At 45.6% G+C, this 22303-nt stretch overlaps 1 protein-coding gene across 3 annotated transcripts in view; it reads left to right on the top strand.

The window, feature by feature from the left end:
• Nucleotides 1-22303, top strand: part of MAATS1 (MYCBP associated and testis expressed 1) — a 55145-nt gene that overhangs the window by 31071 nt on the left and 1771 nt on the right. The window contains exons 11-17 of one of the 3 annotated variants that reach the window (XM_019548721.1): nucleotides 4279-4395; nucleotides 6619-6690; nucleotides 8082-8228; nucleotides 10523-10744; nucleotides 12421-12569; nucleotides 16067-16158; nucleotides 19562-19909. In XM_019548721.1, coding sequence (XP_019404266.1) covers nucleotides 4279-4395; nucleotides 6619-6690; nucleotides 8082-8228; nucleotides 10523-10744; nucleotides 12421-12569; nucleotides 16067-16158; nucleotides 19562-19908 — 1146 coding nt within the window. In that variant the 3' untranslated portion in view covers nucleotide 19909. Of the gene's footprint in view, nucleotides 1-4278; nucleotides 4396-6615; nucleotides 6691-8081; nucleotides 8229-10522; nucleotides 10745-12420; nucleotides 12570-16066; nucleotides 16159-19561; nucleotides 19910-22303 lie in introns of all 3 variants that reach the window. The other 2 variants (XM_019548720.1, XM_019548722.1) reach the window with 2 other exon arrangements.

Here is a 22303-nt window from a genome sequence, read left to right as displayed (position 1 = left end):
CCAGAGATGATCTGGTTCTTGTACCTAATTAGATACCAAAACTTGGTCATATTTTCTCAGCAAGAAGTTTTTGCTTAAAGATAAAATTCTGCACTTAAGGCCAGAAAACTTAAAGCAATGACATTCAGATGTTCAACACTTTAACCCATAGATATTCTTTCCTTTTAAAAAAGTGCATCTTTCTTTTGCAGTTCCTTTGGCCAGAAACACATGTGGAGGTTAAGATCTTTGGGAACAACAGTGATGGGAACAACAGTCATGAGGGCAGAGTTCTGCCAGTAGATTTCACAGTCACTGTTCCCAAAATAACAGGGTTTCAAGAAAATCTTGCTTTCCCATCCCGTTCTGTTTCTGTGGAGAACAGTTTCAACACCACCACACAATGCTCTGGCGTAATCTCAATGTCAGGAAAACCCTAAATATCTTGAATATAGTATCCAGTTCAGAAAGTCCAGCTCAGTGGGATCCTGTCACAAATTTTAAAACACCCAGCTACTAAGGCTTTGATCATTAGATGACTCAGCTGATACATTTGAGAAGCTTTCATAGTTAGAAGATTTTTTCCTTGTTTCAAATATTTGTGGTTATTCATTCAGTCAGGGAAGCATCCTGGCCTGAAGGATCAGATTCATCATACAAAGAGTTATATAGGATGATCACTAGATTACACTTCATATCTTAACTATGTACACAAATTAAGCTGGTAAGCCTCTTCTGTCCAGTGGAAGAACATTTTAATATATATGTTAATTTCTGTATCTGTCTCACATGACACAGTACTAGTGGACATCCCCCTTGTAACAGATCTGCATACTTTCCCTTCAAAGAAAAAGAATTTCTTTCCCCATCTATAAATTTAATTTCTTCTAATAGCGAAGTCTGCACATCCCATCAGGATGCTAACTGGGAAGGAAATTTAAATAATGCCACACTCCTTAGTTTTTTTGTGAACTCTATTATGTATTACAGTAGACAGAATTGCACTGCAGTTGGAAGTGTTAGCATGAATTTCTTGGTGTATCTCCCTGTGATAGAAGCTGTGATAGATTTTGGTTCTCTGAAGTACCTTTGGAATTATCTTGAACTGGGAGAGTTTTTCAGGCCTGTGGCTATACTTAGCCTCCCTCGATTGACTGGTCTGATTTCTGTGTCCATGTAATTGCAAGCAGGCCAAGGCCCTTCATGGTCCATCCATGGACTTTCCTGCTAGAAGAAAGGATATTTCTAGACAAGTTAAGAAATTTGCCATTTGCCCTTTATTTCCTATTTGCTCATTATTTAGTATATGCAATGGCTGTGCTCGCTCTGGGGATGTGAATGAGAGAGGAAGCATATTTTGGAACACTATGGGAGAAGGGAGAGGCAGGGAAGCACCTTAGAGACTAACCATTCTGAGAGGCCTAAGCTTTTGTAGGCAACAGCCAAGGTGCTATACTGCCCTACCTTCTGCCTGACTGGGAAAAGTTACACAGTGGGTCTCAACCTTGTTAGACTCAAAGCACCCCTTAGAAAATGCCAGCTCTTAGCTTTCACTCCTTTTTTGACAGAAAAAATAATAAAGCAATTCTTCTGTTGGGAAGAACTGAGAAAGACCACCACAGGTCAGAATGTTTTTGACACTATAGATTCCAATGTGAAATCTGTGGGTTTATCTTATGAATCATATGTAAGTGTTTGCACACCTAACAATATTATGCGTCCCCCTTAAAAGGTTCTCATGGCACCTTGGTTGTGAATCACTGAGCTAAACTAAATAAGCTGGGGACTCCCTGCCTGGTTACTACAAGAGACTGTGGCAGGGACCACCTCTCTTATTCAGGTCTACCAGATTTCTATCTCTACTGCCCTTCATTTTCATCTGCCACGTCTTGTTTAAAAATTAGAGGGTGGTTAGATGTTAAGATAAAAGCAAAGATCCACCTGGCTATGGGCAGTCCCATTGCAGGGCTCCTCTCCCCCTACACCCTGCTCCATACCACTCCAGGTTGGGTGCTCAGATCTGTGGTCTTAACTCTTGAATTGCAGCTTGCTCAGACAGTATCCATCACCCAATCCACCACTGGGGACACCCATTGTTCACGCATTCTACAATACTCGGTTGGTATTGTAACGGTATCCAGCCTTTACAGGCTTCCAATCAGACTATTTTGCTTGAAGGACCACTGGGCTTCCCAGGGTACTCAAGACCCTGAGTCTTCTTTTTTTCTAAGGCAATCTAGTCAGCTTCTGTTTCTCCAGGGGAGACAACAATCACTTTTGCCAGGCTTTGCACCATCAGGCTAATTCTCCCTTTAGGGTTGACAAACATTAGCTCATCAAGCCTTTCCTGATGCAACTCAATCAAGTGTTCTTCTAGTCAGGATGGCCTACCATCAGGTAATTTATTTTACAGTGTAAGCCGTTGTCTTTCATTTTCTTCATCCCAGTAATTTTAAATACCTTTGTCAAGCCCCTGACTTCACAGAAGAACAATTGATTACCACTGTCGTCATTAGTTCTCCTTTTATTCTGGATGATCAACTAATGATCAATTCATCAATTTCTTTTGATTATGGGGAACAATTAATTATTTATCAATTCATCAGTTTATCTTGATTAAAGATGATCAGTTAATTACCAAAAGTAATCACTCTCTTGATTATAAGTGATCAGTCAATTATCCATAAATTAATCAGTCTCTCTTTTTTATATGCGATCAATTAATTATCTGTAAATTCATCTAACACATGTGATAACCTCACTCAATTTACCAGTAGTCTGGGGTCACTTCCTCGCAGCATCACCACTTAACCACTTCCTCAAGTAAGGGGTTGGTGGGATTCTTCTTCCCTCTCCCAGTTCCATTCTCCCTGGTCTCATCCTGAGCCTTCCCCTGGCTTATTGGGCACCACCACCATATCCCAGTACAGCTGCTGAGATATGTCTCCATATGGCATGCACGGCGCTCCAAGCCCACTGTGCATTCCCCTCTCTGGGGGAAGTCTGTGCTGGCTCCTCTCTATAGTCCGCTCGAACTTCTGGGACACAATGAAGGCTCATTCTCCACACACGTGGCCACGTGCAGCTGAGATTCTGCTTCTGCTGTAGGGGCCACATATGGACTGCCTCTCTGGCCACTCCAGTGGCCGTGCAAACCCACCGGACTTTTCAAGAGTTCTCCAACCCCGTCCCACCAGCACTTAGTGCCTGGAACAGGGACCAGAACTGGATCCCTGTTACAGTCATTGTTCACTTTGTCTTTAGCTATTAAATTTGTGATACCCGAGGGATTGAAGTGTGTCATTTGTTATCAGTTTGTGAATCCTGTTACCTCCTTTGTTTCTGCATAGAATATTTTCTCTATAAAATGTTCATCATTTTTACCATTATTTAAGTAACTCTCAGAATTGGCCTCTGCTCCTGGCACATTTAGCATTTAATTGATTCAACAGATTCCTAGTTTAAATGCAAATGCTTTCTTCAAAGATGTGCTTTAAAGATGTAGTGTGCCAGAGATTAAGATCAATTAGGATTAATTTCAAGACAGTCTTTGTGCTTGCTAACACATTACTAGTAGCAGAGCTGGCCTGAGGGAAAAAGGTGCCCTGGGTAAACTTTTCTTTTGTGCATCCTGCTCCCCCTGTCAGCACTGCTGCTGCAAGCAGAGGCATAGATAGAGGCAGGTGGGCAGGGGAGCAAGGCACAGTCCAGTGGGGAGGTGGAGCAGCGTGGTGTGCCAGGCAGGCGGACAGGCAGAAACAGGCACCATTCCACCTGGCTCCTCGTGAACAGTGGCTGGAGGTGGGGGGTGGGTTGAGCTGGACACTGCTCTTCTTGCCTTGGGGTGGGGATTGGCCAGGGTGGGGCAGGGTTGGGGGACAGCACTGCTGTGAATACAGGCAGCTCACACGTGTATTGGCGCATGTGTGCACACGTGTGTGTGTATTTGGCGCCCCCTAACTGTGGCACCTTGGGCAGTCACCCATGACGCTCACCACTTAAGCTGCCTGTTATTAATATAGATAGCAGTCAGCCTCACTTCTCCGCTATGCTTTCCAAAAATTCATGAGGACATTTCAGCCATCTATTTGCCCAGTGGTATCCTAATATACAGCATTTGACTTTGAACAAGGTGAAAAGAGATGGTGAGGAAACTAATAAAAGTGCAATTCTGCAAGGTGGAGCATGGCCTCAGCGAGTCATAGAGGTCAGTAGGTAGCAGGATAGACCCTGCATTGTGCTCTCTGCATTAGTGTCAGTTCCTGTGTGGGCAGAGCTCAAGCTGTGTGACTGTTCCAGGTGCTGTTGGCCAAAAAGAATAAAGTCCAGGAGCCAAAGAAACCCCTTCGATTCCTTCAGAAAGTAGCAAAACCCGTTCCTCGGCTCCCAACTCCAATGCTGGAAACACCATCAACCGTAAGTTGGATGCTTTTAGTAGTTTTTCCTGTAAGCCTTCTATTGATTCAAAAACCATCCAGGGTGATACAGATTGCTCGTCAGTTCTGAATACACAGTACCAGCAGACAACTTAAGCACAGTTACAAGGAGCTTATCTTTAGACTGTTACTACCTCATTGTTTAAGCTTTTTAACATCTGAAGTGGCAAAAAGCCCGCCCTGACAATGGGCATAACTTTAAATAATCTTTCCTTAAGACAGAAAAAGTACATAAAACACCTTTGTTCCTTGGAAACCAAAAGAAAAGCACTACATGCCTTCTTAGAGGCAGAGCAATACAGCCTCTCCCACTGTTTTAGGATTTGGTTTTGCAAGTTGCCAAACAATCTGCCCAAGAGTCCAGCAGAGGAATGAGACTGACCACATGCTTATTTTGCTGCAATGGGGTTAAGGTCCCTGCTGCTAGGAGCACTGAAGGCAGAAAGACTCTTCTGTGTTCTTGGGACTTTCCTGTCTGGCCCTAGTCACCAGGCAGATGTTGGCAGCAGCTGGTGTCTGCAGCAAAAACTTCCTGCCAGAAAGAGGGCGATGTCAAGGGGGAAGTGGCAGAAATCATGGCAAGCTGGGCAGAAGGAAGCATAAAAGATGGAATGGAAATATCCACTCCAATCCTATTCAACTCGCTTCCTGCTGCTTCCAGATACTTTCAACTCACTGGCCCCCAGCAACCTGCCACAGGCTCATAGACTGCTCCTCCCATCATTTTGTACCCTACTCTCCACTGTGTTCTCTGGGCTGCTCCAATCCCCAGCCTGCCCCTGCATCCCCCCAGCCTTCTGCTTCTAGCACATATAACAAGTAAGTGCCAGTTTACCCTCTCACCTCCACTACAGTCTCACTGTGGTCATTCCTAGAGCTGAAGATAACCTGGCAGCTCTGCACTTCCCTCTGTGTACATGAACCCTGTAGCTGCAGTTTGACTTACCCTTCTGCCTCTGACTGGCAGATGTCCCAGTTTCCAAGAAGGGTTCCAGTCTCCCTCTGCAGTTAAGCTACCTTGTGCCTCAATGTCTCTTCTGGCTGGATAATCCAGAGGAAGTTACCTTTCCAGCCCACCTATAAAGTTTTGTCTTCCTGGAAAGTCCAAAGGAAAGAGAAGTCCTTTGCTGAAGGTCTGCTTAGCACCCTTCATGATGCTGGAAAGCAAAGGGATGCTTCATGCAAACCCCAGCCTGCGGTGGGTAAGTGCACACAGTCAGACTCACATCCACCTGGGTTCTGTCTCTTACGTCCCCCACACACCTTGAGGCTTCGTGTCTCAAGGCAGGACTTGCAATTTGTTTTTATTCCTACCAAAAACATGTCTCTCCCAACTCCTCAGGCTTCCTCCTACCCTGCCTTTCATATGCACTTATGTGGGCTTTGATCCAGGCCTTCTGTGACCTTGGCTGCCTACCCCAGATTGGACCCTACTTGGTACCTTAGCAAGGAGAACCATTGTCAGCTTTACCTCTTCCCTGGTAGAGAGCTTGCCTTGTATAGTCACATCCCATTTCCCGGCATGCCGTGTCAACCTTGCTTGGGTTCTGACCTGAATTCAAGAACGAGCTCAGCTGGGCCTTTAGTCAGATTCCCTTAAAGGGATAGTACTCCCTGTTACAAAGCTCAGTGTAAAGCAACCTGTTTGCTTCCAAACTGCCATTCACTGGGCCTTTAAATTCACTACAGTATATCAGTAAATCCCACTGCAACAAGGAACATTAGTGAAGATGTGCAAAATGTTCCCTTTTAAATTAATACATTTGCTAATAGGCAATCTCCATTGAACCTTCCTAAATACTACTTCTTCCTTGTTCTTAGAGTTTATGGTCATGCTGATCATGTGTTCGTTATAACCACATTTAGTCAACTTGTGTATAGTTCTTTAGTCTATATCATAATTTTCTCCTTCAACCCCCTAATAACTAGCTGCTGCACTCTAAATTCCCTCCATGAACTCCTACCACAACCTCTTATGTCTTTGTCTTATCTGTCTCTCATAACATTCAGAAACCTACATTATTTGACTTATCTCCATTCCTGGAAATCAGGAGAGCAATGATGAAAAACACCACAAAAATAAACCAGAGATGAATTGTATTCTGAGAAAGATAGCATGATGAATAGCATTTCCAGCTCTCCTCCAAGCTCTTCCCAAAGAGAAGAGATAGTTTATAACTGGATTTTTGTTGTGTCTTGACAGAGAGAAGAGGAGATTGAAGTGGCAGTGATCTTTTTGCAGAAGTTAATCCGAGGCAGAGCAATTCAGAACATGGTATATTATGTCCTTGGGCTTTCTTTTATCTTCCAGGTGCTGATGGGGGCTACTGAAGGTAGGCCTCAGTAACCTGGCCCCAGCACAACTAATCCAGCCAAAGGGGACTTGAACAGTAACTCCCCATAAAGTTGATCCTCCTAGATTGAAAACCTTGCTTATTGTCCCAAATTACTGATAGACCATTCCAGGTCTTGAGAAAATGCCTGTGTCCCCCATGAAGATGTCCACTGAGAACTACTGTAGTCCTGTTCAGGGCTTTGGGTTATGCCAGTGATTCTCAACCAGGCATACCTCAGAAAATGCCAGATCCTATATTTCACTCATTTTTAATACAAAAAAAGAGTGACTCTTTGTTGCAAAGAACTCAGAAAGACAACAGGTCAGAAGTTTTTTGAAATCTCTAGGTATCTTTTGTTTGTACTCCTAACAGTGCATTGTATGGCACTCTTGAAAGGATCTCTAGGCATCCTGGGTAGGTCTTTCTCCTCAGGTCTGGCCAGTTTTGAACATTTTGCCTATCCAGGGGATTAGTTTTCTACCCTTGCTGCTCGTCTCTGGACGACTGAGATTAACTCTGTTTCTTGCTGTTCTAGATAGCAGCAATGGGCTCTGTGTAATAAGAAACGCAGTTAGAAAATGGTCAATGTGGAACTTGGGTTTTCCAAGTCTCTCTCCCATCCTTAATGGTCCCCTGGGATTATTGCCTCTGGCCCCATTTCAAGACTTCTGATTGTCACAACAGTTCTCCTTATTTGTAAGGACTTCTCATAAGTTTCTGGCTGAGCTGGTTGTGAGGCTGTTGGATCATGAACTGGCTGGAACTGCTGTTGCTACCCAGCATCCCAAAGTGTGCTACCACTTACCTTCCTGTTTTTTAGAGAGTCTTAGTTCCCTACTCAGTGGGAGTAGGGATCACTCCCACACACCGCCCAAATGCAGAAGGCACTGGGTCAAGAAGGGGCAACACCAAGTGGGGTTAAACAAGGTAGATAAGCAGTTCTCAGGACAGGGAGAGCAAGGCCTCCACTTCCATCTCTCTTCCATGTGGAAAGGCAGAGAGCAGTGGATACCAGACTGGGACACGAAGAAGGTAATGGGGAAAGGACAAAACATGACTTCCTTTGCTGGGTAAAAATCTGGGAAAATCCTAACACGACTGAAAGAGAACAGAGGTTCTCCTTTGACTAAGTAATAAAAGGGTTGTTTGTGCCCATATCTTCATTGCAGAGGGCTTGGTTTCCTGCCAGGAGCAGAGAAATTCTTCAAATGTCCAAGGATTAATGGTAGAGAATTTGATCTTGGAAACAGATGATCCTAAGGCTCAGAGGAAAAGGATGTTTTCTGTTTGCAAGACGCTTTAGATTTTATCTCTCATCTCTATTTCAAAGATGTTTGAAGGGAAAGAGAAGCGGCTAGAACTGATTCGGGAGCTGCGTACCACCCATGCACTGCAGGAGGACAGACAGCTGCTAAAGAAAGCAGAAAAGCAAGTGACTCTGGCTTTGCAGCGACAACGTGACTTGCATGAGCACAAGGTTTGGCTATAAACCTGCATAGAATAATCCTGTTCCTTCGTCCACTCCGGTTCCTCCCCTCCTTCCCCCCCTCCCCATCACCACCATTTATTTTCTTGTTCCAATTATACCAACCTACTTAGAAAATGCTGCAGAAATTAATTGTGTGATCCCTGTCAAAGACATGTCCAAAATGAGCCTAAGTAGGCTTCCTTGCTGGGGGGCAAAGACTGAACAGATGTGGGGACTGAACTTTTCTTTCATTGCTAGAAGGGTTCCTTTTGAGTCTGACAGGCCCTGTGAACAGAGAGCACCATAGCTAGAAGGTTGCCTAGCTGCTGCCCAGGCTGTACTTCCTTTGTCACTGGAGTATGTGTATTTCCAGAGCTCTCAGTACATGAAAAATGTGCATCGTTATACAAAGCAGTTTGGCTGGATTACAATCTGTTTGACTGGGGTCAGTTGCCTCCTTTTACAATTGATATCATCCTCCCGTTCAGGTAATGAAGTGATACATGCATGTCATCCATGTGTCAGCCATTTAAATGAACAGATTTTGTGTCATTGTTATTTAGTCATAGCCTTGCTCCTCCTGCATGTTTACACATCTTTGTACTGGCCTGTCTTGTGGGAATAACAAGGCCATTGTATTGGTTATTGCAGTCCCACCTCATCAAGGAAAGGAGTAAGAGTGGGATTAACCATTAAAGATGTTGATTGCTTGATCTTGATATCTCTGAACCTTGCTCTGGACAGTGAACCAATCCCCTGCTGTTTTCTGTTCCACCTCTTGATTTTGTTTTCCCTAGAGCCTGTTCCAAAGCTCAGAGCTTTTAACTTGTGGTTAAATCCATCCAAAAGGCTCTGTTCACCTATAGCTTTGCAGGAAGTTTTGTTTACTTTTGTTTAGGGCAAAGGAGAACCAACCTGCATGTACCAGTATCTCTGTAATGTGTGCTTTATAGTACAGGGCATGACAAGGATGCCTGTACAGCTGTTGTATAAATGGCTTCCTTTTGAAATTGTACCTTGTAACCTTCCTAAAGGGAAAACTTCCCACTGATCAAATATTTGTATATTTGGGTACATTTGCATAGAAAGTGATTTGCAACTTTCATTTCTTAAGAGACTATGGTAGCCACTTTAAGTACCAGCAGTTCTAATGCTGCTAGAAAAGAACAGTTAGGAAAAAAAACAGTTAGGAATTGCTAGCTGAAGCATGCAACTTAATGAAAACTAAAATTCCTGTTTTTGTGGCTAGGAGTAGCATCCTGGTTAGAAACAAGGTGAAGGAGGTGGATCAGAAGCTACCCTGTTTTCTGGGATTGTTGACAGAAAGCAAAATTCTCATAGAACCCTGGAATATCATTGTCATCGTCTGTTTAAACCAGAAAATCGTTACATCCAGTGTCCCAAGAGTTAAGGAGGAGGGACAGACAATAGTCCCATGTCTTCTGTTCCCACTAGGATGGTAGAAAGACTGAACCTTCATCCCTCTATCCTCACAGCCTTTGGCACTTTGAGAAGAGCTCTTTCTCGTATAGCTCTGTATGGCAGTGACATTTTGACATTCCTGTGTGCTGATTTAGAAATGTGTAGCAACCTGAAAAGAGTCATGATGATGTGGGAAACCCCATTTGTTACTACCTGCTACTGGGGGATTTTTTCTTCATGTGAGTTTTATATTTAAGTGCATCTACTACCAGCCTTGCCATTCCATCAATAGCCTGGTTTTCTCTATAGCCGTTATTCCTGACACATACCTCCCCCTTAAATCCATGGGTTTGGTTTTCCAGTTCCCAGACAGAAACTGCATTAGCAACTGTTGGACACTTGTGCTGGTTCAGCTGAACTCAGCACAGAAGGCTAGGGCGGGAAGGCAGGGAACATAGCTTTGTTGCTTTTGTACCTACCACATTCTGGGAACTGGAGAAGTCCCCTGCATAAGTCAGAGCAGCCTCAACAGCAAGTTGTCTAGTTGTTTCAGCAGCTCAAAATAGCTTGAGGACAGAGCACTCCTGCATCGCATTCCTCTGTGTTGAAGGAGAAGCGGAGAGTTTATTTCACTACAGCCACAATGAATTGCTCTTGTTCCTAGAGTATTTCCCATTTACCAGTTCTGCCACCTTAGCAGTCCCTGAATGGACAGGGGGTTTAGCACAGCCCGGAACAAGAGCTTTTTATTTAAAAGAAAAATGCAACACTCAAGTTCATCTCATGGCCTCTGTAGGGGGGGTTTCACATGCTTTTGGTGGGGCTGGGGGATAGATTTCTTATGGCCCGTAAGACAGTCTGCCTCTGTTTTGTTTTCTAAGCTGTCACAAATCGAGAACCACTTGGCCTGGATAGAAGGGCGGGCACTGGTGAACATGTTTGACTTCCTGTCCAAAGAGCTGGTGAGGTTACAGGAGGAGCGGCGGATCCATGCTTTCACCATGCTGGGTGAGCGGCAGCGGCGGATACGGGAAGCAGAGGAGAGTGGGCGCCGCCAGGTGGAAGAGAGACGCCGGCGGGAGGAGGATGAGCTCTTCAAACAGGCAAGTGGAAGAGATTAAGGTGACTGTGGGCAGCTTGGGAGGATTCACTCTTTATAAGGAGAGTCAAAAACACTTCAGCTGACTTCAGCAAGGCCAGGAGATGTTGGGATGGGATGGTTCTCCCTCTAGTGAAGACATTTTCCCTGTTCAGCTTAATTGTGTGGATCTGGTAGTCATTAAGCCTTGTTTCATAAATAGGGACCTGTCTAAGTCATGGCAAGACAGTGGGTTTTTCACAGCCCACACATGACACACACAGCTGATTTTGTGGCAGCCACATCCCTCGCTGCCGATTGGTGGGAGGGCACTTTCACTCAATCTATGTCACTACTGCTTTTTTGGCCCTGCCCCTCACCACTGATTGGCAGAGCATAGCTTGACTCAGTCTACTTCGCTACTGCTTTTTTTTTTGTGGTTTATTTTGCGGGAAATCGCAGCCAATGCTGTATTTCCCAGTGATTGCAGACAATATCATTTTTCATGGTTTCTATAAAATCTATGAAACTGCGATTTCAATAGGTCCCCAGTCATGAATATATCTTTGTCTAGACTCCTGTGAGAAACAGCTCTGCTATCTCTGGACAGGCCAGAAGCTTAGGGCTAATGCCCAGTTATAAGTCAGCCCCCATGGCAGATGGTCTCTCAGGTAAGGTGGTTGTAAGCAGAGATGTTTACAGACCCTACCTCATTGCAGCTAGACCTTGAATTAGGGCTGTAAGCAGTGTGATAGCCAGAACAGCACAAGCTCATTTTAAAGCAACAATAACAGATCACAGGAAATCCCCCAGTCTCACTGCTGTTGTATCCCATTGCCTCATGCTCATTATAGGACGGAGACCTGTCCAGGATAGATTCTGCCAAAGGGGAGTCACAGTTCAATACTGAGCTCTTCTCCATCACCAATTTACCATCACTGATGTACTCAGGGAAGCCACAGAGAGTGCTCATAGGGAAAAATGATGCTACCTAAGACAAAAGGCTAAAATATATGTGCCCTCCTTTTTAAGGGTAAAAAATTAATCTTGAAGTGTAGTTTCCCTCTAACATTATTTCCTCTTCCCAATTTATCTTGCCCATGCCATGAGGTGGAAATGAGGATTCAGCACAGTGTGATAGAACAGCCCTCTGAATCCTACCAGACAGATCAGTGTCTGAGAACCTTTGGTGTGGACGCATTAGGAGAAAACCAGTCTGTTCAGCCTGTTTTCATTCCATGTTGCTACAGCTGCTTCAATGGAGTATTTTGCTTCAGAACCTGTGTGACTGAAAGCTGATTAGTTTATTGAAGCCAGCTGCTGGCATTTGTCACCAAGACCAGGAGAAAGGGGTGCCATTTAGCAAGTGGAACTAACACATGGTAGAAAAGATTGGAGAGTTGTGTCTATAAACCTAACAGAGAACAGTTTTGCTTCTGGCATTGTTCTTTTCCTTACAGCAATCTCCTTGGGAAAAGGGCAATAACAAAAGGTTCTTTATGCTATGCTAAATCCCTTCTGAGCATTTAGAAAATTATTTCTACGCCAATATGCCCTCATCCTACTCCACTGTAGTGGTGGGTCTTCTTCTGAGACACCATGGCCTTTGCCTCGCCCAACAACTGGTCCCAGCAAATAGGTATTACATACCAGAGAATGTTTGTGCCTTGAGTCAGAGGAACATTGTGGTGTTTGTTTCAGGTGGTCAAGGTGCACCAGAGCACTGTTGATTCCTACCTGGAAGACATTATCCTGAACAGCATGGAGAACACAGCTGAAGAACAAGCCCGGGAAGAGATTCAGAGGATGGCGGTGGAAATCAATGACATCGCTTATGAAATGGAAAGTCGGTATGTCCTAAAAGCCTACCCCTACAGTATATCACTGGTTCTCAATGAGGGTGCCATGGCACTTTGGGGTGCCTTGAGATCCTTTCAGGTGTGCCATGGGGTGCCACACAGTGTTATCACCATTACATGCAATATATCACTGCATGTGCAGCATCTCAGAATTCAGACTCTGCTGACCCACAGAGCATACAGGGCAAGTAGGCAGGAAGGGGTTATTACCATTCAAGAGATGAAGCACTTACCTTGTTTTACTGTGACTGTGGCTTGGAAAACAACATGTTATCAGGTGTTAGGAGCTTCTGTTACCATTGTGGCTGAATTTAATAGACAGTTGCCAGTCTCTTGTAATTGAACTCACAAGTCTCCAAACAGTGACTGGACACTGTTCTTTGTTTTGGTCTTCTAGTCACATTCTTGGGTGCAGGTCCTGTCAGACACCCTGCTGTAGACGTAGGGGTCTCTACTGTTTGACTGCCCTAGAGGCCCTGAAGCCAGGGCTGAGACTGACCAAGGCTTTTGGTGTTTTACCTGAGTCCAGGTCACTCACTGCATACTAAAATTGTAGGTCATGTCCTCCAGTGGTGATCCCAGTGTCAAGTGAAGGACAGAATTTGATACAGACTTCTACAGACACAAATTTCTATAGATCTATTAGAACTGTATTTATACACAGGAAGGTCAGATTTGCCCTTGGGTACATGGGTTCTGAGAGTTGCCCCTTCCTACACCTCTTCAGTGCTGAAGGGACCCTGTAACAAAGATATAGGAGAATTGCTTAAAACAACACCTAGGCCCTGGTATCTTCTTATTGATTTATGATAATATTTTTATAGATCAGCTTTGGGAGAGATGCTGCAGACACAAACATCTGCCACCTTTTTGTTCAGAAATCAGAACTTCAAGAAATTACCAGGTCTCAATAAAGCAGCCTTGTTCGCTTCTGTCTGTGTAGACTTAAGTACATCCTGGGTGCATCTACATGAGATGTTTACTGTAGAGTTGCCCAATTAGCTCTGCAGTAAGTATCTTGCATCTACATGTGCAGTGTTATTAGGCCACAGGAAACTAATAAACACTGCAGTAGGGTGGTACTTGTAAATACAAGTACTATACTAGTGCAGAGTTATTTACTGCATGGCACTGCACGTATAGACACTGACCCAGGAGTAAATTGTGCCCAGTCAACCCAGTCAGCTGGGGGCCACGCTCCTGCCTGCTGCCTAGCCACATGGCAGCTGCAAGAGCCTCATGACCCAACCGTCTCCTCCACTGACCAACACAGCCACCTACTGCCTAGGCCTGACCCCTCCATGTCCCCTTCCAGCACAGGGCTTCCCCCCCAGACCATGGGCCACATTGCTGCCATGAGCCAGAGCCCAGGGATGACCCCCGTATCCTCTGCCAGCCCAGGGCTGGCACCTGTGCAGCTGCAGCTAGAGCCTGGAGCTCCTCCTGGCTGCTGTGGGGGGGCAGAGCAGCCTTGGCCTAAACTGCTCCTCCCCAGCTTAGTTTGCTGCTGTCCCAAGCACGCGTGTAGTCAGAGACAACCCAAGCAGGGTGTGGGGCCCCACCCCTGGATGCGAGAAAACTGGTGGCACATTCGGCAGCCAGGGATGCCAAGCAGTGAGATGTGAAGCTAGTGGCAGCATGGAGTCGCTGTGCTGCTTCAACCAGGTCCACAGGACCCCCCTAAGTGCGGGGCCCAGGGCGGTCACCCTAATTCACACCCCCCCCTTCCCAGAAAGGCCCTGTGCATAGATTCTGAGTGCAAGAGTAGTTTATTGCAGAGTCACATTAATTGTACATGTAGATGCACCCTCTGTTGCTGAAAACACCTCAGGATGATATCTAGCTAGAGCATCAGTAGGGAATGCCTTTTTGAAGAAGCTGTCCCTTCAGTTCAGTGTCTCTGATCTCCTTAGAGATGAGCCTTAGGAATCCCTTCAACATACAGCCTGTTTTACACCGAGGTACCTCTGTGTTGTACAGCCAGATAAGTATGAGGAGAGATTATAGAGGCTAGGCCTATTCAGTTTAGAAAAGAGATGCTTGAGGGGGTGCGTGATATGGCTTTACAAAATGCTAAATGGTGAAGAGAAAGTAAATAGGGATTTATTCTCATGATACAAGATTTAGGGGTCACAAATGAAACGAATAGGTACCAAGTTTAAAACTAACAGAAGGAAGTTCTTTTTCACACAGCATGTTATTAAAGTGTGGAGTTCATTGCCACTAGATGTTGTGAAGGTGACAGTTTAACTCGATTGAAAAAAGGGATTGGGCAAATTTTTGGAGGAAAGGGGCATCAGTAGCTATTAAACATGGCAGTGAGAGGCATAACCTCTGAATCAGAACTTCCTAAACCTTAAATATTGGAGTTTGCAAGTGAGAGGAACAGTACAAAAAACCCTGGTCATACCCAGTTTACTCTCCCTTTCAGCATCCACTCTCTGCCCTGTATGGCATAGGACACTGGGCAAGATGGACCTATGGCAGGGGTGGGCAAAATGTGGCCCATCAGGTCATTCTATCTGGCCCGCAGGGCCCCTAAAAAATTTAGAAAGTTAATATTTATCTGCCCCTGGCTGCCTGTCATACAGCCCTCGATGCCTAGCCAAAACTCCATAAGCAGCTCTCCGCCTGAAATAATTCCCCGCCCCTGACCTGTGGTCTGAGCCAGTATGGCAGTTCTTGTGTTATCACCAAAATGTTGAAGCCCGTGAGCCTAATTTAGTATAGTTAGCACTTTGGGCCTCTGAGCCAGCTGGTACCTCACCTGAGAGGAAAACGGGCCTGGGTCACAGCATATTACAACAGCAGTGGAACTAGCCAGCAGGGAAACCACAAATGGGGACACTCTGCAATCTATGCAGAGACACATAGGACAAGCCTGCCTGGCGGCAGTGGTCCTGGCTGGGACAGCCCTGAGCCTGCCTCAGACCCATTCTGGCTGACACGCTCTGAATCCAGAAATATGCCAAAAAGGCCACTCCAGATAATGCCTTTGCAGCCATCCTTGAATACTAGGTCTCTGGTACACTAGAGGCATACTAGAGCCACTGGGGACAGCCTTGGTGCAACCTCTCCTGCACATTTCTTTATTTGGAGTGTGTATGCGGGGGTGGGTAGGCAGGGCTTACTCAGAACATCCTGCTTTGGACACATGACCAGCACAATGTAGACATGGCCAGGGCCTGTATTAACAAAGAGACATTCCCTCCTGTGGGGAGGGGGTTCCCTGTAGTATAGCAGTGAGACACTTCAGCAGGGCTGCCTTGGTGATACTTGGCTGGCAGTGCAGTGTACCTGTCAAGAGGGTTAAACAGAGGTCTGAATTCTCCCGACTGACAGCTATTTTCACCAGGACAAAACCTACTTCACAATAGTTCCTCAATTAAAAATAAATTAAAGAGGGAAGTGTGTGTGGGAGGGGCACAGGGTGGACATTTAAGCAAAGCAGACCAATCTGACACAACTCTCCGTGTCTGTTCTTATAGCCGAACTTACCTGCAGTCAGAAGAGATTGTTGCAGAGCTGGTGTACAGCTTCCTGATTCCGGAAGTAGAGAAAATCTCTGTTAAGGAGAAAGGTGAGGTATCTAATAATGTCATGTGGTTCATTGATTTTCCTGTGATTCATTAAGTGAGAAGTCCATAGTACCAAAGTTTCATTGTGATCTAAAGCTCCTCTTTTTGATCCATCAGGAAGCCACACATTTTTCATAGGCTCCTCTGGTGCTTACTGTGAGGCTTGGGATGCAGTCCAGACTTCCTAGCAAGCCAGTTCAAATTCACCTCTTAGGTAAATAGGTATATCTACATCAGAGTCCATGAAATTGCACCTGGAGCTGAAGAACTGTATTGTTCCTTAAAAAACAAAACTAGAACAGGGGATTTAAGTAATACATCTGTGAGTAATCAACTATGCCCCAGCATCCAGTGACTGTAAGTCTCTATTAATTTATGCAAGTGTAAAATATACAAGGAAGTGTATAAAGTTGGCTTCTCTTTGCGCTTTTGTTTTTCTAATTTGTTGAGAACCAGGAACAGAAATAATGACCTCAGGTTGACTACAGTGATATCATGTATTAGAGTGGAAAATTTTATCCTGTTTTAGAGAGAAGCATTGTTTCAAACAGGAATAGTATGGCTTCAAAGCATAGGAAATGGGCAGACAGTAGAAAACCATGTGTGTTGATGAAGGCCATGAAAGAGCGTTAAGTCTTGTGTTCTGGGACCTCAGTTGGACTGACTTTGAAAAGTAAGTGTAAAAGTAGCATCAGAAGAGTTCAGTGTTTTCTCCTTCTGACTCTAGAGCAAATGTGCTTAGTTTCTTGGTAAAATATTTCCTGTTACCACCAAGTATGAGCCATGCAGCTGTTTTCTGGGATCTAAGAATCATAGTAGTGTCTTTCTGTTTTGTGTGCCTCTAACATCAACATTGTTGACTGTGTAGGAGCTAGAATCAACTCAAGCTGCCTTTCTCTTAGCTGTACTGGCTCTGCAGTTCTCCCAAAGAAGGACAAAGCCATTGTGATCACTGAAGTCTGAAGCCATTAACACTGTTGCACCCAGAGATCAGATCCATGAGTAGGAAGGGTCATGTTTATATAATCACTTTTCAGATTAGAACTACACTTTAGAGCATTACAAATAACAGCATGTACCATGACAATGTTTTTTGAGCATCAACACATCATGAAAAGTCACCTTCTAGCTACTTACATTTAGTTGCAAACCCAGGAAACAATCATGCAGGACAGAAACGGGGGGGGGGGGCAATGTCAACAGCTCAATGAAACCCCTACCCAGTGTTCTGCAGAGTCCAGAAAGAGGCAAAAGTTTATGTTGCAGGGTCACCTTACTGATATGCCCTCACCTGGATATGCCTGTTTATTTGGGGTCAGCCTGTCTCAAAACAGACCAGGTAGAAAGAGGGTCCCACAATGGCCATGCCTGATCACAGGAACAGGGAAAACTCCAGCATGAAGAGACTGAAGAGAATGAGACGTTCAAACTTACAGAGGTAACTAGGCAAGAATTGAGACACTGAGTTTAAGCAAAGCTTCTCTGAAACAGTCCAAAGTGACAGAGGCAAAGACTACCAAAAGTCAGGATCAACTGGAACCAGAAATGGGTGCATTGCGCTCTGCCAGAAGTGAGGCTGTAGCTTTTGGGTTCCAGCTCTTGCAAGGAGCTCTTCTCCAGCCATCATCAAGAAGGAGCTACTGGGAATGTTCTAAGAACAATGGATTGGCATCCCAGCCAGGATGGGGCCTGGCTCATAATTTACCCTGCTACGACTGCCCCTATGGTTCAAAACTCCATAAGAGTACAGGACTTCTGCCAGTTTTATGGTGGAGCCCAGGCTCAGGTGTGAGGATCTTGTGCAGTCATGTTTGCAGAGAGGCAGAATTACCAGGTAAGTAAGTTTCCCACTTCCCTGGACAGCTGAAGGGAACATCACATACAGCTATTTTGGTTAATACATGCATCATTATACTCGGCATGCTACAATTTCATGGCAGTGCAGAAAGCTCTGCTGGGAATTATTTAATTGACCAGATTATCTACTGTGAATTTATGATCTCTATTTTACCAACTTGGCACATTCTGAAGTTTATAAATTTTCCTTGGAACTGGCAGGACTCAGGGTGGCCTGCTAGATGAACAAATCCATCTGTGCCCCCCGTCTCTCCATACACACAACTGAGGGCCACTGCTCCAGGGGATAGTATACGTGTTGGAGGTGGGTTGGCATGAAGGAAACAGCTACAGCTCATAGAGATCTTTGGCCCAGCTATGTGGAGGGTGTAACCCAAATAGGCCAATCACAGCTCAGGGGGGCTTTAAAAGGACAAAACTTGCCCCTGCCAATGTGAGTCCCCTTTTTTCTAGTTGGAATCACAGTGAGTGGATGAGGGCATGCAGCAGCTCTCTGAATTTTAGTATTTCCTGTGGTGTTTCTGGAGATGATGTCAAAGTGCCTGGGATAGAAGGAGCATTGTCTGTAGACTAAAAATTGGCTAAAGGAAACAACTGAAAGCTCATATCAGATGAGAGGGGAACTGCAGAGCTTGGTGTGAGGTCTATCTAGCCTTATCTGACATTTTCATTCTGGATTTGGAAGATGGATAAAGTGCACATGGGCCACGTTCAGAGATGACACTGAGCTCCCATCTGCACCCTGACATCTCCCTTGTTGGGGACCCAGTCCCAGCATATGAAACTTCTGTGTAATTCAAGTTCTACAGTTAAAACATGACTTAGTCTCTCAGTGTAGGTGAACCCAAACCACAGGACAGACTTGGACCCTTTCAGGTTTCAAAAACTGTTAAAGTGTTCATTTCTACCTCCCTGCAGTGCACATTTGTTTTTATCGTGGTGGGAATAGCTTCCAGTATCTGCAAGCTATAAAGAGAACAAGCAATGGCAAAAACTAAGAAAAGGGAAAGGCAGGCTAGGTCATTTTGTCTGGGAAGCCATCTCCCTACGGAAGGGAATGAAGTGTATAAAGCCAAACTAGATTAGAACTATAATAGGTACAGTTCCGCACTGGCCTTAGGAAAATGGACCTAGTAACCAAACAGGTCTGCTCCCTCCATGGGTCCAGGCAAACTCTGAACCTAGCACTCAAAAACAGCCCAAATCAGACGTGTGCATCCAACAGCTTATTGTGACTAGTGAGCAAGGGCAGGGAAGCGACTGTAAAATACAGGCTTGTGCTGAGGGCACTTTTGGCCCATGCTGAAAAGAAACGCATCTGATTTTGCTTCCCATTCCCGTCACTCACCTGTGAAGCTCAATGCAAGGTTGTCTGCAGCTATTAGGTGGCAGTAGAACCCTATCAGCACAAAGCAGAAGGGTGTGATTTTTCTGGAGCCAGGCTTTTCCACAGCTTCTGCTGACCAAGTGCTGCACTCTCTTTCTCACCTTGCAGAGAAGTCATAGCAAGGCAGCACCAAGCAACAATTCTCTCTCTGTTCTGTACAGTGAGGCAGTCTCAGCGGAAACACATCAATGCAGCTCATCAGATCATCCACGGAGGCACAGACATGGTAGTGGCACAGAGCTCCTCTATGCTACCCGAACAGGCATTGGACAAAGGAGTCCTGGAAGGATCTGTGATCAGGTTGACTGAGAGCTCTTCCAGTTCAACAGTCAGCTCCACTCTCAGCAGCACAGCTACTGAGCCAGAGGCTACAGAGCACCCATTTGTGACCCTCACCAAGCAAGTACCCTCTGAAATGGTGCAGAAGGGAAGCCAAGGTGGGTTGGCAGAGACAGACAAGGGCACGCAGGATTACATCACTCCACAGAAGGAGACAGGAGATGAATAGGGTGAGTCTGCCTGTATTTTCCCCCCTGGGGCCTTGCAGCTCCACCCCCCTGAAAAGGAAAGGAAGGTGGGAAGTTGCACCCAGAGCCTGAAGGCTGAGGGAGCATCTCTCCCTAGTAGGGTGACCCTATGTGAGGGCAGCAGGTTCTGGATTGTGCAGCTGGCAGCCACCATCACTGCCCAGCATGTATTGCAGCGTGGAAGCCCCTGGTTAGAGCAGCCTGCAGCAAGCTTTGGTGTAATGCCTAGGAGACTTTTCCCCATCTAAGCCTTGAAGTTCCTTGTCTGAACATCCAGATGCAGGGAGGTTAGCCTAGGGGCATAGGAGCCACAGGACTCCTCACTCCTTGTACTCTGCCACCAAGTTGCTGGCTGATATTTTACAAGGCCCCTGACCCTCTGTGCTTAGACGTAAGAGCAATATGTGGTCCAACTAATTGTGTCCAACAATTGGAGAACCTTAGATCATAGAATGACAAAATTGTAGAAAAGTAGGACTGAAAGAGACCTCAGGAGGTCACATCTAGTCCAGTCCCCTGATCAAGGCAGGATCATCCCCACCCATATAACTAACTGTTTGTCTAACCTATTCCTAAAAATAAGATATATTAGCCCAAACACTAAGAGCACTTGAACCTGCCACAGGTAAAGCAAGGGATGATGACACTGTCAAGGTCCAGTCACTACAAGGGTTGTTAAAATACACTTGGGAAAGCTAAGGAAGAGGGCCACACCCCCGGTTGCAGAGGAAGGTAAACTCTCCATACCAGTCTGACCCTGGGGTAAAATCTTTCTGACCCCAGATGTGGTGATTGTGTGACCTTGGGCAGAGGAGCAAGACTCTCACCAAGAAACCCTGGGGTTTAGTCCCAGCAGTTCTGACACACTCCAGTCAAAATCCCCAACCCTTGCTGCAGCCAACATCCAATGCTTGTGAGGAAGGTGAAGAAATAAATCCTGACACATGTAGCATCAGGATGGGGAAAAAAATTCCTTCCTGTCCCCATGTGGCAACCAGCAAAGCCCAAAAGCCTGGGAAACACCAAACACCTTCCACTTGTTTTGCAATCTAGGGACAGCAAACACCTCCACACATCACATCTCCTGTCATCCTTTCTTTTCCATAAGCTTATCTCAGCCCCTTTAATCTTTGTTCACAACTGAGCTGGCTGTGTAACTACGACCATATGACCTCTGCTTCACTCTGCTGCTGCTGGGTGTGGTCGTCTTTAGTGTCCACCTACTCTGGGCTGCAGAAATCATCTGTGATCTCCCAGCAATTCATGCTAGAGGCACTCCTGGGTTTCCAATTAGTGCTCTTCACAGCCCGCTACCCGGGCTACTCCTAGATTGCCCCTGAGCAGTGCTTATCCAGCTTCATGAACACTTCCAGCGAAGGAGATTCTACAGCTCCTCCAGGCAGTCTGTTCCACTGCCTCGCTGTTGAGATGAGAGATGCCATAGCAGCAGGGAGCATAAGGATTGTACCACAGTCTGAGGTCCATACCCAACCTGACCCCCCACCAGTCACTTCCATAAGATCAGCTCATTATTAACACACTGTGAAGCTGAACAGGCACTGCTCTGCTGCCTTTGACATGATCAGTAAGGGCCAGAGCCAGCATGACTCTATCATAGGATTAGCCCTCCTCACAGAAGTGCCTCAGTGACACTCAGCTGAGCAGATCTGGCTGTCATGCATCAGAGCTGTGGTGGCAGAATGGCCTGTAAGATAACAGATTTCTATAGGTTTAGCATCGAAAGCTTAGGTGGACCTGCCTGCCCACACCCAGCACATCCAGCTCTTCAGGAAATGTGACATGGCCACAGCAGACATCCAGAGTGCTTGCTCACTGCTGCCATGCCATAATCTAGCTACTTGTTTAAAGTCAATTTAAGGCATAAGCTACCAGGTTCCCCTCCACTACCAGGGTAAGGCTGGGTTGTTAGTGTTTCTGTATATTGCCTCACTTAGCAGCATGAGCTGGCCACTTTCTGTGCCTGGTTACCACTGTTGCCTTTTGTACCTCAGGGGTGCTGCTGAGTAGGTAGCTGCTAATGCCCTGTGCAGCTCCATCTTTCTGAAATGCCAGCAGCAGTTGTTTAGAGACTTAGCCTCAGTGGCCCCTACAGTGGCTGTGCATTTGCTCATCTTTGTTCTGATATTTAGGGGGAAGAATTAGAAACAGAGGGAACAAAATAACGGTGAGTGAATGCCGTGCAGTCCTATACCTTAGTGAGGAGCAAGTCATGGGAGAAGGGGAGTCAGGGAAAAGAAAGTGATTGCACACCAGTGTGACAACACATGGGCACTGGCTGGACCTGCTGGGCTTCATCATTGTTGCAGATTCATAGATTCATAGATGCTAGGGTCGGAAGGGACCTCACTAGATCAT

Source organism: Crocodylus porosus, unplaced genomic scaffold (assembly GCF_001723895.1).
Source record: "Crocodylus porosus isolate Cpor-Errol unplaced genomic scaffold, CroPor_comp1, whole genome shotgun sequence".
In the NCBI taxonomy this organism is placed as follows: Eukaryota; Metazoa; Chordata; order Crocodylia; family Crocodylidae; genus Crocodylus; species Crocodylus porosus.
The sequence above is the reverse complement of the archived record's forward strand: the minus strand, read 5'-3'. Positions and strand labels throughout refer to the sequence as shown.